Genomic DNA, 12511 nt, shown 5'->3' on the forward strand with positions numbered 1-12511 from the left:
AGAAAGTGCAAACGGCACACAGGGCCGGAGGTCGGGGTTGAACCGCAGTGGATTTGTGAGGCAGCAACTGTTCTGCCCTTTGGGGATATTTCACTGAACCAGCCTCAGTTACATTATTCATATGGTGCTGTACACCTGTCTCAAGTTGCTTCTGGTTTGCAAGCCCACGGCAGAGCTTTCTATGACATAATAGTGAACAGATCAATAATGAGCAGTCCATCCTTAATTCGTAGCTCCACTAACAAATATTCATTTTTACCTTGCTCCCTGAACTTAGTAAAAGTCCCCTCCTGCTTCCCAGGAAGCACCAAACAGACTACTAATCACCTGTGGGCTCAGGCACACTACATTTAGTGAATGGTAGCTGTTTCTGAGTAACTTTGAGGGTATGAGACGTGAATTGTCCAAGATGACTGGCAATTGATACTTAAAGGGTTGACGGTGGACATGCACATAAACAATCTGCCGGAAATAGCAGGGGACCGGGGGTCTAATGAGATGGAGGAACTGAGGGTAATCCAGGTTAGTCGGGAAGTGGTGTTAGGTAAATTAAATAGATTAAAGGCCGATAAATCCCCAGGGCCAGATAGGCTGCATCCCAGAGTGCTTAAGGAAGTAGCCCCAGAAATAGTGGATGTATTAGTGATAATTTTTCAAAACTCTTTAGATTCTGGAGTAGTTCCTGGGGATTGGAGGGTAGCTAATGTAACCCCACTTTTTAAAAAGGGAGGGAGAGAGAAAACGGGGAATTATAGACCAGTTAGCCTAACATCGGTAGTGGGGAAAATGCTAGAGTCAGTTATTACAGATGTGATAGCATCACATTTGGAAAGTGGTGAAATCATCGGACAAAGTCAGCATGGATTTATGAAAGGCAAATCATGTCTGACGAATCTTATAGAATTTTTCGAGGATGTAACTAGTAGAGTGGATAAGGGAGAACCAGTCGAGGGGAATGGACAAATGATGTTTGGGGTCCACCAGTTTCAGTAAAAACATTTGGAAAAGTACATGGATAGGAAAGGTTTAGAGGGATGTAGGCCAAACACGGGCAAATGGGACTAACTAGATAGGTTATCTTGGTGAGATGGACAAGTTGGGATGAAGGGCTTTTTTCCGTGCTGTACGACTCTGATAGGTCAAAGATATGACTCTTTATGTGAACAAAAAGCGTTGTCCGGAGTGCCAAATACATTAAGCATTTTAGAAATCCATTTTAAAAGAATAAAATAAGAGCCTTGAGGATTTGGATGATAGACTCCTGCAGCTCATTAATATGTTTATATGTACTCTTGTGCCTAATTCATATATACTCCCATCCTAACTGCTTTCAAAAGTCTTTCTGTACCTCCTTCCTAACCTTTTTTTCTCTTTTTCAAATGCCTTTTTGAAATTCAGTATTTGCAGGATTCACTTCACACATCCGTTCTGCTACTCCATCCATCATATTTATTATCTCTTTAAAGTGTCCATTAAAAAAAAAGTTATTTTCCTTTGTAGTACAGTTAACTTATCCGTCACTGTCATAAAGTTTTAAAGTGTAATGTTTTCTCTTTTAAGTGCACACAAAACTGGACGTGAAGAAAAATAACCTTCAAATGGATGCACAGAAGTAGAATTTTTTTAAATATCAAACTTTTCAGCCTTCCAATATGGAAGAAATTGCAGTCAAAGTTGCTGTGAGGATTCGGCCACTCCTACCAAAAGAGATCCTTCACAGCCATCACGTTTGTGTTCGAGTTGTTCCAAACACACAACAGGTTGTGATTGGGAGAGATCGTACTTTCACATTTGATCTTGTATTTGGACAAAAATCATCACAAGAAGATGTATACTCAGCCTGTGTAAAGCCTTTGGTGACATCAGCAGTTGAAGGTTACAATGCCACTGTTTTTGCTTATGGACAGACAGGATCTGGAAAAACATACACAATTGGAGGTGGACATGTAGGTAAGTTCTTGCATGTAGGTAAGCTTCTCCATAAAGTGGGAGTATTAACGTGGACAGTCCTTTACACAACTACAATGCTGGAGAGACATTGGTGAGTAGTTTGGAGGACACTAGACTTTCATCCAGGCTATAGAGATGCAAAGGTCAAAGGGAAATAAAGAACTTCTCAGAAACAGAAACATATGTAGTTGTTGCTTAGAATTCACTATATGTGTAATTTTACTGATAAATTACATCACCATAGTCAATGGAAATTTTAGAATTAATAATAAAATTGTTAACATTTGCCAAATAAGTACTCATGATTGCATTATTTTAAAATTAATTACAATACATTGCAATCTTATTGCCATAATAGTGTTTTCATTTTCAGTAAGGATGGGTTAATTAGACTAGAAGTTCATTTTAGGTGACGTTATGGGTCTGAATCTTTCTTCAGACTGGAGAGTGAAGCGTCACCTATCCATGTTCCCCAGAGATGCTACGTGACTCACTGAGTTACTCCAGCACTTTGTGTCTTTTTTTTGTAAACCAGCATCTACTGTTCCCTATTTTTCTCTGGGAGTTTTATTTGGAATCTCATCCTGTATTGAAGGGACAACTGCAATAGATCCTCCATAACATTCATTTTCATTTTAAAATTTGGGGTACATTGATCACATTTTAAAAAAGTTACAACTATAGACACTTATAAAGATATTGCCATAAACTTTTATGCAAATTGTAGTGTAAAGTTACTGATGATAAAAGGTGATTTAAAGCAATTGATTGATAAGACTGATGCCGAGGAAAGTTTTTTAACCCGGAGACTGGTGGGGGGTCTGGAACTGAAAGGGTGTATAGAGGCAGAAAATCTGATCACATTCAGTAGAGTAAGGCTGATGATGAACAGGGACACAATGGGCCAAACAGCCTTCCCTGATTCTATCTTTTCTGATTCTTTTAATTTGTATTTTTAGGGGTTGCAATTTCAAACCAACAGGTTCACAACCTGTGATTTTCCCATTTGAGTAAATCACTGACTGCATGCACACAATTTATCCATGTACCCACCAGCATGCATCAGATCATGGAGCATACTTTTGTTGCATGTACTACAAGGTAAATGGTGTTGAGCTGTTTTGTGTACTTACCGTGTCACCTTGTCAACCCTCACCAAATCTGCACCAGAAAGGTTATTTATAGTTCAGGAAAACAGGATTGGATGAAGTTATATATTTTGTGATTATTAAGTTTTATTTTGTGATATATATGTGATAAACATGTTAGAAATTTAAACAGATTTATTTTTATTTTAATGTCTTAAAGCCTCTTTTTCTGATGAGTTGAAAGGGATTATTCCACGTGCCATTAATGAGATCTTCCAAAACATTATGGAAAATGATAATCTAGATTTTAATGTGAAAGTATCCTACATTGAAGTGTATAAAGAAGAACTACGGGACCTTTTGGAGTTACAGAGCACCAGCAAAGACATTCATATTCGAGAAGATGAAAAAGGAAACACAGGTAATTCAATTGTTTCCTTAAGTTAACTCAAGCAGTGAAATTATTTTATCAAAGTTGATGTCTGCTTTCTCTCATCCCTAAATGCAACACAATCTAGCACTTCATCATTTATGATCTAACAGGAAAATGTGGAGTTACACTTTTAATACAATACTGCTCAGGTGTCTGTCTGATTGGTTCCCAGTAGCTTACCTTACTTTTTTGATGTTCTGGTTTAATTATTGAGCTGTTTATTTCCTTTATCGTATTTCTTAAGAGATTATCTTTTCCTGCTGGTATTTATCATTATAATTTTTATCTTAAGGTGATGAATGTTTAGACTGTGCCCAGATTTGTTTCCCTTCTACAGGGAGTCATAGATGAGCCTCTTTCTCTATTGAAATGCAATAGTATTGAATTAAGTCATATAGTTTATTGATTGCATTGTGATATATTTGTGATAAATGTGCTCAAAATTCTAAAAGATTTCTAACAAAGTATTAAGTGTACAAATAACATCCCTTTTAACCATATTTTGTTTGCTGGATTTGTCACAAGTTTTTTTCTCGATCACTTAGATTATAGAAACCAGAAGAAGAAGTATCAGATTACATTGTTAGTTCTAAATGCCAGAATAGATTAATTAAAAGTAACAAAATAATCTGTTATTGAACCCTTGTTGGACACAGGTTAGGGAACATTAATAATACACAGTAAAATTATAGTTTATCTCTAATAATATTCTTCCATATCAACTGCAGTACATTTTAATTCATAAAACTGGCCCGAGGGTACCATCTCCCCCTGCAGATAACTCATGCCCAGTAGTTCACCTCCTGCACTTCCGTGCTTAAAGTTAAATGTGTGAAATAGTTAGTATCCGAGTGACTGACTAGATATTTTCAATATCAATCTCTTAGCTGTTAACATGTCTGGCCATGTCTGACCAATCTCTTAGCTGGCCAGGATTAAAAGGATGTAACATCACTTTCAATGCCTTTATGACAACGAATCCTGCAATGTTTTTTTAATATCCATCAATCACAGCATTGGCATCTTTTAAAATTATTATTTCATAGTGAATAGGCATTATTGCTAAGGCTGGCTTTTTAAACTCTAATCATTGTCCTAACTAAGTGTCTTCTTGGGTCTGTTAGGATTCAATCACATTATTGTGAGGTTTGGATCAAATTTAAGACCGACCAACTGCCAGATGCTCTTTCATGTGGTATGTCAATAACTGAGATGGGCTTTCCACAGCCACCATCATTGATGTAACTTTTCCATTTCCAATTTTTATTCATTCATTGCTTGATTTAAATTTCATAGTTATCCTGGCGGGATTTGCAGTCATATGGCCAATTGCCTGTTCATCTGAATACTAATCCAGAAACTTAACCAGTATGTCATTGCAGTTCCAATGACTGTAACCATGACCTTTCAGTTCAGTTTATTTTATTGTCACGTGTACCAAGGTACAGTAAAAAACTTTTTGCTTGCTAACCAGTCAGCAGCAAGACAATACATGAATACAATCGACCAATTTACACTGTATAGATACATGCTAAGGGAACAACGATTAGTGCAAGGTAAAGTCAGCAATGTCCGATCAAGGATAGTCCGAGGGTCACCAAAGAGGTAGGTATTAGTTCAGCACTGCTCTCTGGTTGTGGTAGAGAGAGTCAGAGATTTATAAACATCTTTATAAAAGAGATTTTTCAATCTGGTCCTGTATGGTTGACCCTTATCCTGAAACTATCCACCTGTATTCTTCAGCTAGAGAAGGCATCGTAATGACATCTACCCTGACAATTCATCTCAAAAACATCAACAGCTTCATGAGATAATCTATTGTCTCAAATTCCTGTTAGTATTGGCCAATTGTACTCCATCCGTCATCCTCCAACTCTATTGAGTCTGTTCTGCACAGATAGTGCATTGGTTCAAGGACAGAAAACAAAGATAATTTTCACAGTGTCAAAAGTACTGCCAGTGGAATGCAACATTGATCAGTGTTGAACCCCAGATGCACAACTTATAATAATGACAATAGACAATAGTAACATGACAATAATAATGACAATACAAAAGTAACATTAGCAAATTTGCAGATGATACAAAGCTGGGTGGCAGTGTGAGCTGTGAGGAAGATGCTATGAGGTTGCAGGGTGACTTGGACAGGTTGTGTGAGTGGGCAGATGCATGGCAGATGCAGTTTAATGTGGATAAGTGTGAGGTTATCCACTTTGGTGGTAAGAATAGGAAGGCAGATTATTATCTGAATAGTGTCAAGTTAGGAAAAGGGGACGTACAACAAGATCTGGGTGTCCTAGTGCATCAGTCACTGAAAGGTAGTATGCAGGTACAGCAGGCAGTGAAGAAAGCCAATGGAATGTTGGCCTTCATAACAAGAGGAGTTGAGTATAGGAGCAAAGAGGTCCTTCTGCAGTTGTACAGGGCCCTAGTGAGACCACACCTGGAGTACTGTGTGCAGTTTTGGTCTCCAAATTTGAGGAAGGATATTCTTGCTATTGAGGGCGTGCAGCGTAGGTTTACTAGGTTAGTTCCCGGAATGGCGGGACTGTCGTATGTTGAAAGACTGGCGCGACTAGGCTTGTATACACTGGAATTTAGAAGGATGAGAGGGAATCTTATCGAAACATATAAGATTATTAAGGGGTTGGACACGTTAGAGGCAGGAAACATGTTCCCAATGTTGGGGGAGTCCAGAACCAGGGGCCACAGTTTAAGAATAAGGGGTAGGCCATTTAGAACGGAGATGAGGAAAAACTTTTTCAGTCAGAGAATTGTAAATCTGTAGAATTCTCCGCCTCCGAAGGCAGTGGAGGCTAGTTCTCTGAATGCATTCAAGAGAGCTAGATAGAGCTCTTAAGGATAGCGGAGTCAGGGGGTATGGGGAGAAGGCAGGAACGGGGCACTGATTGAGAATGATCAGCCATAATCACATTGAATGGTGGTGCTGGCTCGAAGGGCCGAATGGCCTACTCCTGCACCTATTGTCTATTGTCTAATAGGTGCAGGAGTAAGCCATTCGGCCTTTCGCGCCAGCACTGCCATTCACTGATCATGGCTGATCATCCACAATCAGTACCTGTTCCTGCCTTCTCCCCATATCCCTTGACTCCGCTATTTTTGAGAGCTCTATCTAACTCTCTCTGATTTGGATATACCTCATTTAGACCGTAAGGGGAAGGATAACTCGGTCAGTCGTGGCACCATAAGCATTTGGGTGACCACGAAGGCCAGATAACAACAGCCACGCCATGGTTTGAGGCTTTCCTCCATAGCCAAGAGTAGCCCCATGACTTACCAGATGGCATTCCCGGTAGCCAAGCATAGACCCATGAACCACACACAATATAGGTTCCATTAAGGGGTCTAGGGGGCAATGTCCTTGTTTTGTTAATGCAGGAGCTGTTTCCCCAAAACAGCCCACATTTAAAACTGTCAGAAGGAACTTTTTCACCCAGAGAGTTGTGAATTTGTGGAATTCTCTTCCACAGAAGTCAAATTACTGGATGGATTTAAGAGAGAGTTAGATAGAGCTCTAGGGGCTAGTGGAATCAAAGGATATGGGGAGAGGGCAGGCTCGGGTTACTGATTGTGGACGATCAGACATGATCACAGTGAATGGCGGTGCTGGCTGGAAGGGCCGAATGGCCTCCTCCTGCACCTATTTTCTATGTTTCTATGTTTCCCCTTTCATTGCAATAGCAAGTCGCATCAACTTTCTTAGAGGGGAGGGGGTTGGCCAATTTTAGTCGGGGTATCTTCCAAATTCTAGACTCATTTTCCATCCACCCTGGTGCAAATGGGGGAACATACCATCCCTTAAGGATCGAATCCCGCCCGGTACTCCCATCAGTCTGGGTTTTATTCAAAAAGCACCAGACGGCATCACTTTCAGTGTTGTTGAAAGGGATTACCAACTGGTAACCCCCCCCACTGTTATGAGGAATATGGGCACATACCCAACAAGCACTAACATTACCGCGGAGAGCGAATTCATAACTCATGGACAAAAACACATTATTTCCCTGGGTCCAGCCCATCCGGGCCAGCCCTAGGGCAAAAAGGAGGGTCAATAGCCCCATTGTCCTTTCTTGGCCTGTGGGTGGTGAACACAGTGGAATTGCTGTTTAATGTTAAAATGCTGACACAATTCTTCATTAATCGTTGCGATAAAGTGGGGACCGATATCAGAACTAATAATGGTAGGCAGCCCAAAGCGAGGTCTGATTTATTTAAAAATAAGTGTTACCACAGTCTCAGCTGTCGCATTTACAGTTGGCAAAGCTTTAATCCATCGGCAAAACAAATCTACAATTACTAAGCAATACATAACAATGTGCCCGTGGTAACTCTTTAAAATCTATTTGTATACACTCAAAGGGTTGGCCTGGCATTGGTGTCACTGCTTTTGGACATTTTACTGTTTTTCCAGGATTGTTTTGCCTGCAAATTTCACATTCCGAGGCTTGTTTTAATGCCTCCTGGCGAATTTTGGGATGCTACCATGTTTCTTTTGCCATCTTTACCATTCCCTCCTTACCAGCATGAGTAGTAGTTTAAAAGAACGGGCAGAAAAACATCAGGTACACAAACTTGTCCGAGAGGGGTGAGCCAGAGGCCCGTCAAGGAGTCAATGGCACAGCCCTCTCGTTTCCAAAGATCGCGCTGCGCGGCAGAGGCGTCCCCCTGCATTAACTTTACATCACCTATATCTGGCAAGGCCATTCTGCCTACTAGAATCTTTGATTCTGTGGGGACCATGGTGCAGGATTCGCAAGCTGCTGTGCGGGCAGTGATGTCAGCAAGGGCATTCCCTTGGAAGACTTCGTTGTGGCTGCCCACATGGGCATTGCACTTAATAATGGCCAGCTGGGCCAGGAGGGCTAAGGCTTGCAGTAGGTTCGTCACATAAGTTGTGTTCTTGACTGGTGTTCCAGAAGAGGTAAGGAATCCTCGAGGGCGCCAAAATCGTGGGCGACTTCAAAAGCATTACGGAGTCAGTGTATATGTTCAAAGATTTGTCCTTGCCCCGAATGCATGCCCGGGTAACTGCAAATAACTCTGCCTGTTGGGCTGATAGGGGTCTCTGAAAAGGGGCTACCGCTATAATGGTGCGGTCGGCGGCGACTATTGCGTAGCCCGAGGTGCGATGGCCATCCTCAAGGACAAGGGAAGATCCGTCCACAAACCAAGTGTGGTCAGCAGTGGTCATCAGATTGTTAAGTTCTGTGCATTCATCTGTTGGGCCCGGGTGGTGCTCAGGCGGGTCCGTAATAAATGCGGACGGGTTCAAAACATCACTGAAGTCTCACCTATTCAGTACTGCCTTCAACCACTGAAGGTCACCCCACCCTCTGTCTCCTTTCTCTGTTCGTTTACTTACCCCCCCCCCCTCCTAACAATCTGTCTGAAGAGGTGTCCTGACCTGAAATGTCACCTTTCCATGTTCTCCAGGGATGCTGCCTGACTCGCTGAGTTATTTCAACATGTGTCCATCTTTGGTATAAACCAGCATCTGCAGTTCCTTTTATTATATTACTAGACCAAGTGGACCTGTTGGGCCCAAACCTCTCCTGCATTGATGCAGCACCCTCTCTTACCCCCTTCCCCTCCTGCACTCCCTCCCTCCTCCCCCCACTCCCCTCCCCATTCCCCTCCCCCCCCATTCCCCTCCCCCCCCACTCCATCCCCCTCAACCTCCCATATCCTCCCCCTCCCTCCATCCCCCCTCCCTCCCTAGGAGATAGATTTAAACTTTAAAATGTGAATAACTTAAAAAATATAACACCGATTTCAATAAAACTTCTTCCATGAGCACCAGAGGGACGACGGTGAGTAAGGTGGTCCTAAAATTGTCGCGCTATCGTGTACCGTTTTGGCTGTAGTTCAGGAACAAACAAACAAACAAATGAGAGTTTTAGTATATAGATGAAATATCCAAGTTTCTTTCAGTACAGTCCATAACTTAAAACTATATTTCAAGTGCAGCCTTGCCAGAGTTCTGCAAAATCTGAGTAACATCTTCTACTTGTACGACAACCTCCTTACAATGAAAGCTGATATTTAATTTGCCTTCCTAAATGCCTGCTCTATCTGTACTTTTCTGTGCTTCTTGCACCAGCACACTAAAATCTTCCTCTGCACCAATATCATCTCGACATTTAAAAATAATATTTTTTCTATTTTTCTGCAAACAAAATGTATACCCTTGCATTTTCTACATTCAACTGACATATCTATATTAAAATACAAAATACTGGAAACACTCATCAGGTCAGGTTGATCTGAGGAAAGGCAAATAGAGTTAATTTTTCGGGTTGAAGGCTATTTGTCAGGACAACTTGAAACATTTGAAATTGAAATTTAGTGTAGTTTATTGTCATGTGTCAGATGCAGTGAAAAGGTTTTGTTGCGTGCTATCCAGTTAGCGGAAAGACAGTACATGATTATAATCGAGCCATTTACAGTGTATTGTACCTCATTATCAATGAGATAGATAGTAGTTCAGGACTACTCTCTAGTTGTGGTAGGATTATTTAGTTGCCTGATAACAGATGGGAAGAAACTGGCCAGAATAGGACTCGTCCTTAATTATGCTGCTGGCCTTGCCAAGGCAGCGCAAGGTATAAATGGAGTCCATGGAAGGGAGGTTGGTTTGTGTGATGGTTTGGGCTGCATTCACAATTCGCTGCAATTTCTTGCGGTCTTGGATGGAGCTGTTCCCAAACCAAGCTGTGATGCATCCTGAAAAATGGCGCATCTAAAGAAGTTGGTTAGAGTTGTAGGGGACATTCCAAATTTCCTAAGCTTTCCAAGGAAGTAGAGACGTTGGTGTGCTTTCTGGGCCGTAACTCCATAGATCCAGCATTTTATGTTATATTTCAGAATTAACATAATTCTGAGCATCTGCAGCTTTTTGACTTTGAAAGAAGAATGGCACACGGTTAGGGATCCATTAAATCCCTTTGTATACTTTGACCTAGAAATTATTTTTACAATACTGGAAAAATTGTGCTGTTGTCTTGAAAATAGGTTTAATCCAAAATAACGGTTGTTGATTACCTTTATCAGTGTAGTTTTCCTTGAAAATGTTAAAAGACTAGCAGTCCACCAGAATTTTCGCACAAGGAACGATCAATGTAAAGTAATATCAAACCAATTGTTTTGTTATTCCTACAATAGACTGATTAACATATAGCAAAAATTTATTTCCATATTCCTTGTTTATTCTAGTGATCATTGGGGCCAAGGAGTGTGTGATTGAGACACCAGATGAAATGATAAGTCTTTTGGAGTCTGGCAATGCAGCCCGTCACACAGGCACTACCCAGATGAATGAGCACTCCAGCCGATCACATGCCATTTTCACGATGTACCTTAATCAAAAACGGCCTAAAACTGAGCCGCAATCAAATAATAATAGTGAAAATATTATAGAAGAATCACGGATGTCATTTCAGTTGATCTCATCCAAATTTTGCTTTGTTGACCTTGCTGGTTCAGAAAGGGTTACGAAAACAGGGAACACTGGTGAACGATTTAAGGAATCAATTCAAATAAACAGTGGTCTCTTGGCACTTGGGAACGTGATCAGTGCTCTTGGAGACCCAAAGAGAAAAAGTATACACATTCCATATAGAGATACTAAGATAACTCGTTTGCTTAAGGACTCTCTTGGAGGGAATGCCAAAACTACAATGATTGCCTGTATTAGCCCTTCATCGTCAAACTTTGATGAATCCCTTAACGCTCTGAAGTATGCCAATAGAGCCAGAGACATAAAAAATAAACCTATTGTAAATTATGACCCGGACTGGGATCGGATAGATGAAATGGAACTACAAATTAAAACACTTCGGGAGGCGCTGCAGAATCAACGGACAAGTCTACTTACTCATACCAACCAAACTTCACAAGACTTGTTAAGTCAGGACAAAAAACGGATCCATTATCTGGAAGTGCAGGTGGCCCATCTACAAGTGGAAAGTTATCATTATAAACATTGCATAGATGAAGCTTTACACTTCCTTTTCGAAGTTAGAGATACAAATAGTTTGAAAGAAAGCCAACAGCAAAAAATAATGGAGTGGTTCAATCTAGTAGAGGAGCTGCAAAATGAATTGGCTGACACAAATGATGCCGAGAGTGTAGTTGGAAATGGAGGACAAGATTCTCATCACATTACAATATTTCAGTTGAAAAGAGAATTGAAGAAATGCCAGGTACAGTAAAATGAGCGTTATGATCAATACCCACCTGTAATTAAGAATTAAGTCAAAAATAATTAGAGTATAAAATTGATGGCATTAATTCAAAATGTTCCAAAATAAGATTGAGAAAGGAGGCATTGAATGTTAATTTGGGTGAGTTTGTTGACGATGGATTGCAATAAAATCACTGTGCTGTAATTAGAAAATGACTAAACAGAACAAGCAATCGTAGTCCCATTAATTTACTTTGAGACGTGTTGTAAAATGAATAATTAATGAAATAATCTGAAGTAAAATAATTGTTAGTATAAATACTTAGTAAAAAACAATGAAAATAGATTCAGCATGGGGATTATCTAAACACCCTTGATTTATTTAGGAAGCAACATTTAAAGTGAATCTTGGTAGCTCTCATCATGTTTCGTGCCTAGGTTTTACTGTTTATCTTCCTCAGGATAGCCTGGCTACAGATGAAGAATTATTCAGTCAAAAAGCAGTGGAGTTGAAGGAAACACAGGAGCAAGTACAGGCATTAGAACACGAAAAAGTGGAATTATTAGAAACTTTAAGAGAATTGCAAAAAATATGCCACATTCAAGTAAGTTCATTGCTATTCTGCTTTAATTAAATTATTAATTTATTTAATCAGTTGTTTTCACCATATTTCATTAATTCCTATTATAAGGAAGTTTGAACCTGTGTTTTGGGCATTCGGGTAGTTCCAGGACTTGTTCTGCAATTTTTAAATAGAAGCTGGGGAAATTTACCCACATGGCACTGAACAGGGAAGAAGATGTCTCTATGTGCGGCAACCTCAACATTTAAAATGA

The 12511-nt window shown here is 40.3% G+C and overlaps 1 protein-coding gene across 2 annotated transcripts in view; it reads left to right on the forward strand.

The window, feature by feature from the left end:
• The window catches only part of LOC144592019 (kinesin-like protein KIF27), a 48762-nt gene that overhangs the window by 2607 nt on the left and 33644 nt on the right, over window positions 1-12511 (forward strand). For both annotated transcript variants that reach the window (XM_078396186.1, XM_078396187.1), the window contains exons 2-5: window positions 1561-1950; window positions 3259-3459; window positions 10705-11693; window positions 12136-12279. In XM_078396186.1, coding sequence (XP_078252312.1) covers window positions 1653-1950; window positions 3259-3459; window positions 10705-11693; window positions 12136-12279 — 1632 coding nt within the window. In that variant the 5' untranslated portion in view covers window positions 1561-1652. The remainder of the gene's footprint in view (window positions 1-1560; window positions 1951-3258; window positions 3460-10704; window positions 11694-12135; window positions 12280-12511) is intronic.

The sequence above is a fragment of the Rhinoraja longicauda genome, chromosome 3, assembly GCF_053455715.1.
Source record: "Rhinoraja longicauda isolate Sanriku21f chromosome 3, sRhiLon1.1, whole genome shotgun sequence".
Classification (NCBI taxonomy): domain Eukaryota; kingdom Metazoa; phylum Chordata; class Chondrichthyes; order Rajiformes; family Arhynchobatidae; genus Rhinoraja; species Rhinoraja longicauda.